The 6,799-nt window shown below is 34.4% G+C and overlaps 1 protein-coding gene across 1 annotated transcript; it reads left to right on the top strand.

Moving 5' to 3' along the window:
- Positions 1-992: 992 nt before the first annotated feature.
- On the top strand, positions 993-6,087 carry Smp_141720 (3-keto-dihydrosphingosine reductase; the record flags this gene model as incomplete). Its single annotated transcript, XM_018794207.1, has 4 exons — positions 993-1,421; positions 1,563-1,896; positions 3,442-3,794; positions 5,203-6,087. 4 exons carry the CDS (start codon positions 993-995, stop codon positions 5,524-5,526), a joined length of 1,440 nt encoding a protein of 479 aa, XP_018648643.1. The 3' UTR covers positions 5,527-6,087.
- Between the last annotated feature and the right edge of the window lie 712 nt (positions 6,088-6,799).

Raw genomic sequence — 6,799 nt, forward strand, 5'->3', positions numbered from 1 at the left:
AAATGCCCAATTTGAAAACCTATATGATCCACTGGGTACGTTCCATATACCGCCTGGTTTGGTTCGAGCTTGCTCACGCACTGCTTGTTCGCTTGTACTCTTTGGCACGTCTCGGTATTATTTCGATACCACGAGATCGCCAATAAATATACTTGATCTGGACTAGTAAAGCCTTCTGGTTTACGGGCTATCAAGGGAACCAAGTCATATTTGTACGCGTAATCGAATAGTAGTGGTGATCATAGTCCGTCCACGACTCGACATCCACTACAGTATTATCTGCTAATAAAAAGAAAGCACTTTCTCTTGGTTTTAATTTCTCGGTCCCTATAACGCAAATGTCTGAATTAGAGATAAATGCCCAATTTGAAAACCTATATGATCCACTGGGTACGTTAAACCCTACATATTAAAATAATCAAGGCTTGTGTAAAGCTAAACTTATGCATATGGCACACTAATCTCATAATGTTGAACCAAAACAGAGAAGCATATTAACTGCTCACTATTTTAAATCATTAAAATAACTACAAACAAACCCTGATATTGTCTTGTTGAGGCCTAATAAAGGATCAGGCGTGATTATGAACGAATGTGAATATAAAAGTAAGATGGCACTTTTGGAAAGTTCAAAAACCGAGATCGAATCCTCTATGCCAGTTTCGTCCCAAATTCCGCGGTAAATTACTTGAACTTCCTACCAGAACATGTAATGCAAGAATCCTCAAGGGGAAGCACACTGCAAGTATTGACAGAAGTCCTATCCTTGAAACAAAATACTGAACATGAAGAAGTGTGGTAAACAATCCAATTAAGGCGCCAATATGAACTAGTTTGTAGCTTACGTATGCATTATTGGAGTCTGAAGGAATTCGCGGCTAAATTATTTCCTGAATGTCTTTAGATGTCGAGGATATAAGTCTACAGTGTACTACATTCTTGAAGTAAGGATCAATGTCTGTCTGATATTGAGTATTTCATTCGCATACTTAATGACTGGTTACAAGAGAGCCAAACTCGGTCAACTGAATAGATTGGTCACCTTGAAAAACAAAGTTACTACACACAAACGCAATATTTGTGATGCTGCATTCAAGCACATAAGTGATATACACTTTGCAAAGAAGCTAGAAAGTTTGCTGGGACAGGCTACATGTACTTCGTATCCAGATCATCAGATAAAGTCGATTCTTTGCTCTCTTGATGTGATAAAGAACAATTACTTGCACAATGGACGTCTTTGCAAGGAAGCATGTGAGGCTTCGGACGCCGTAATTCATCCTTATGTACTGAAGGGTCGCCAACCACTCTCCGATCTATCTGGGCTTTCAGAACATTATGATGTCTCTATTCATTTACCTTTACTAGAGAAGTACGAACCTTCCACTTCTTTTAAAAACAATGAAAATAACCTTAGTCTTGTAGAATATGATCTTTCAGATGATGATATTTAAGAATCTATTGTCTGAAACTCAAAACATAGTTTGTCCAAATACAAAATATTTCTTAATTTCGACTTTTTGAACTTGTATGGAATTTAGCTGACTTTGAGTCGTTTGTAGATTTTTATCGTTACCGCTACAGCCTTCGTATTTGCTGCTTGCCTGTTATTAAATTGGCGAAACAACAATCGTGTTAGTAAAAAGTCATTTCATGGCTTCAATGTCTTAATTACTGGTGGGTCAAGCGGGATCGGTCTATCTCTCGCTAAGCTGTTCTACCGAGCCGGTGCTGATGTAACAATCGTCGCTCGAGACCTGAAGAAACTTCAGTCTGCACGGGAAACTATAAAATGTGGAACAGATAGAAATAACAACGTCTTCATTCTATCAGTTGATTTGACTTCAGAGTATAGTGTTTTGAATGAAATCCTCAGTAAATATGTGGCTACTCTTGGTAAGACAATGTAGTACATTTTAAACTGTTACTTCGACCTTGCGGACTTTTATTTCTGATAAGGACGAGTACCACAACCTTTTATGCTAGTATATAATTCGCTGATTTTTCTTCCCGTTTTCACTGTTAGTTTAGATGAAAACATTACCCAACATCTCTGACTGTTTTCGCAACCCGGGCTTTCAGTACTAACTAATACCAAGCAACATCTATATGTATTTGCTAGCATACATAGAGAAATGATGAGGATCAGAATGAGTACTAAAGTTTTGTGGATCCGTGATGACTTAGTTGTGACATTGAAAGTTTGTTAATCGTGGTCGTTGAGTTATATAACTATTCATTTGGCTTTCTTCTTAAAACGTATAATTGAGACCAAGCTTGTCATACACATTTAGGATTGGGGGATATATTTTTTCTTTTATTTAGTTACTTAATTACAACGATATTCTGATAACCTCGGAGCTCTGAACTTAGTTTAGCTACGTTTTTGCTCACTTCACTTAAGCACAGTAATTAGCAGACTACTAACACTATTTGCTCCGCAGGATCTTTCATTTACAACTGACTTTGCTTAGACCTAGTTTACTGACGCATGATTGTCTAGGGTTAGTTGAGTAGATTTGTGTAGTGTCGTTACCATCCTCAGTATATTCTACCCAGGGTTAGAATATTGCTTCTCAAGAGTATAGTTATAGATTCAGTAATTATCAGTAAGGCTTTTATTTATTTTGTCGTCATTTAATTGTGAACATGTGAGAAACCGTTTCAACTCATATGCTTATCAATTATGAGGTTAGTGTCTAGTTATTTTCCTATTTCTGTCTTAGCATTTTCGTTGATGTCTGTTGAGATTGTCCGTTTTTTTTTCGTATGCGATATGGTTAGCGGTTAAAGAAAAATAATTTGGGTATATCTGTTTTCGAATACTAGGACAGTAGTAAAAAAAGGATAATGAAATCACCGAAATTGTAAGCACGTATTACACTAATGACGTAAATACTCATTGAGAATAGATGCGTTCTGGAACTTTCGCGTTAATTCCTACAAGGCCGTAAGATTTGATTTACTCTGTAGTACTAAAAGCATTTATTCTGTTGTGTGGAACTAGATTCAGTGAGATATGCCTTTCTATTTTTTGTATTCTATATCAGGCTAGTAGGATACGACATAACTTTTTACTGACCACTATAATATTAATAAATAGAAAGTATTTTGTTGAACCGAAACTTTTTTATTGGTTTTACGTTCTGGGGCCAGAAGGTTAATGTCTTTTGTAAAGTCATGGAATGTTAAGTTATATTGAAGACTATTAATGTTGATACAGTATCAGCCAAGTCCTTTTGTTCATGGGTTAAAGTTTTTGCAAATATTTAGTTGTAACATCCAAACTATAACTTTTTCTGAGGATCAGTTAGGATCTGTCATATTTCCTTTCAGATTTTATGTTTTCAACGCTAGACAGATGAGAGTGGTATTGGTTCTAATTTTCTAATTATGGAACTAATATCATCCATAGTGACTTCATGTTTCTATGTATTACAGGATCTGTTGATATTTTAGTGAATTGTGCTGGCTATGCTGTTGCGCGCAAGTTCTTGGATACTCCTACTGATGATATCCAGGGAATGTTACATCTGAATTACTTATCTGCTGTTCATGTGACAAAAATTTTGTTACCTTACATGTTGGACCAGAAAGTCCATCAGACTGAGGAGCGACGGATCGCCTTTATTTGTAGTCTGGCCAGTCAAGTGGGTGTGTATGGTTATGCAGCGTACACGGGAAGTAAATATGCTTTACGTGGTTTCGCGGAGACATTGGATATGGAGTTAGGACATAAAGGCCCATTTGTAACAATAGCTTTCCCACCAGATACAGATACTCCGGGATACATTGTAAGTCTAACACTCATCTCTGTGTAAATCAATAATCGTGTCAGTCAGTCAGTCATGACGTAGAACCTGGTACGTATATACACCGTATTATGATACTTAATCATCATGCGAATAACTATTACAATGAATATAACTAACATTCTACTGTCGATGCCAGGATTTCTTCCAATCACTTAACATCAAGATATTGTGAACGTGGTGTTGAGTCACTTTAAACTAGTCGCTATGTTGAAACCTGATAGGTAGAGTCCGACCAACATTAAAGACTATACAACCATAATATTGGTTATTCCTTATTCACCAGTTAATGTGCTAAGTTTTTGTCAATCATCACCTGTCTTTCGTTAGTAATAATAATTTGATCTAAAATAATCCCCAAGAAGCTTTCTAGGCTTCTATCTGTGTTGATAAAACATGTAAACTTTTTGTTTTGTATGTGGAAACTTCGTAATGATAAAAGTCATTGATTATTGTGTAACATAAGTTTAAGTGGTAAGCAATTCCAAATGTCTTTGAAGTTGCGGAAAACTTTGGCTCTAGTTTCTTTAATTGGTGCTATGATATAATTAGTCCACACAAGATTATCTCTGCTAATTTGGTTATATAAGAATTTGATAAAGTTAGTTGTCATATTCTTCAAACTTCCAAGTTCCAACCTGTAGTTTTGAAGTATCATCGTCTGAACTCATGATATTGTTTATCAAAAATGGACGTTAAAATGGTTTTTATTCCATTCCTTGTAGATATATTCTTAAAATGTTCATGTTTTCTCAGAACTGGTTATATTGAGAATACAAGTGCTAGTTTATGTTTAGTGTGTATCTTCCTCAGACAGGCATTGGGACTAGTTGAATTTTCTTACTATTTAATACATTTATTTGCTGATTTTCAGCTAATATCCAATGTAATTTACATATATTATCATGATTCTTTGACTGAGATAGTTTGGACATGTATTACATACATACAACTATTTAACTCGATACGCAGTGTTAAATGACGTTAATTAGGTTGGAAGAAAGCTAGGAGCAGTAAAACCAAAACGCCCCATCCATGAACTTACTGACTGTTCATCTAAACCATATCGTTTGAAGTATACCTACATGGTTGGAGTCCGTACGATTATCATGTTCAGTGGTTGGAGACATTGAGTGATATGATTCAGAATTAATCATAATGATGGAGCTACATTCACTGCATATTCATCTCCAGATTCTGAGTTTCATTATTGTTGTATAACCTTTATCACGCGAATTCTCTGCTTTTTCATGGTTAGTCTTATTTACTACCACTGATACGTCCGTTTTTACTACTTGTCGATGCGTAGAACTTATTGTCAACTAATAACCGGGTGTGGTAAAATATTTCATTCGAAATTTTTAAAAACAAAATCCACGTTTTTTTTTAGCATGAAAATGTTGGTAAACCAGTTGCAACTAAGGCGATATCTGCTACTGCAGGGCTAGCGTCACCTGATGATGTGGCAAAGTCTGTTTATCTGGATATAACAAATGGAAAATTGATTAGTACGTGTGGACTAGAGGGAGTATTTCTTTCTTGGATAACTGCTGGGATATTTCTTCCTGTAAGTGTACGATGCCGTTATCTTTCTGATTTTATTCCGGGTATTATATTTGCTTGTGTGGAGATTTTAGCTGCAACACCACTTCGTGCTGTTGGAATTGTTTATGCTTTTTGGATGCGATATATTTCATTTAAATACAATGAATAACACTTGCCGACATTTTTTATATGTGAAAACGTTTTGTGATCATACAATGTTATTTTATTAGTTTTATTCAGTACTTTGTGTTCTTATGAACTGTATACTCAGGTTTCCTTTTTTTTATAACTGTCCACATTTTTATCGTCATTGTAATTTTTACTTACTGTTACACTTATAAACTGAACAAAAGTTCATCATTTTATCAAAAGAACTTGTTTTATTAAGAGAAAATTAACTGGTTACATTGTAGTTCATTGATTGTGAAATGTAATAATTAATGTACGTTATATTTCATCTTTTAATAAATACTATATTACTGTCTAGTTTGTGACAAAAATATTTCAATTATTTCTCTTATTTTTTTCCGAATGTTTATTTAATTTCTTGTCTGACAGTTTGCCGAATGTTATCCTTACTATTTTCCGGCCATCAGTCAAACTTACTTTCCTAAGTGACTGATGTTTCTTTCTTCAGGCTAATAATTTGTAAGAGCGTTTACTATCTTTTTAAATGTTACTATGTATTCTCTGTATAATTAGTTTTCATAAAATATATTTTATGTATTTTAAATTGGAATACTTGATAAGTTTCCTTTACATTGTAACCAACTTTGGGGAAAGAAATAATCGTAGATTATAGATGGAATAGAGACCAGTATTCACTTTTTTTTCCTTAGCTTCTTTCAAGTTAAGGAGGATATTCAGTCAAAAAAAACTCGTTAATATACATAGTGTATCCTATGGTAACAATGAAAATCACAAACGTAAAAGTAGCTTGGTCATATTTTACAATTACCAAGTTCTCTCCTACCCCACAGTGGGATAGTAATTGAATTGCAATTAATTTTAAAAATTAAGAGTTGTTGAGCTGGAATATAGCACCAGTATTTGAATTTACTAGCTTAAGTCATATAGAAAGATATTGACTTCTCAAATGAGGCACTGGTTGATAGAAATCATTCGTGACATTTTCGAATGTCACAATAGCGTACCCTCTAAATCCTGATCATCCCTCTACTCTTCAATCGTTTCCTCTTCTCAAAATGTATCATTCTTTTTCATTTTGATATCTTTGTTGAGAAATGCAACAACCTTTTGTGAGATCGTACTCTAATATGTATGTCTGCAAGAGTGAAACAAGTCAGTCTACAAACTTCTTAGTTTTTTATGTCTTCGTCAAAATATAATGTTTCAAACTTGAATTCAGATATATTGTTCGGAAATTGTCCTTTTAAATGAATTATAAGAGTTATTTCTGACAAGGTATTTATTTGAAAATG

Source organism: Schistosoma mansoni, chromosome 1 (assembly GCF_000237925.1).
Source record: "Schistosoma mansoni strain Puerto Rico chromosome 1, complete genome".
Taxonomy (NCBI): domain Eukaryota; kingdom Metazoa; phylum Platyhelminthes; class Trematoda; order Strigeidida; family Schistosomatidae; genus Schistosoma; species Schistosoma mansoni.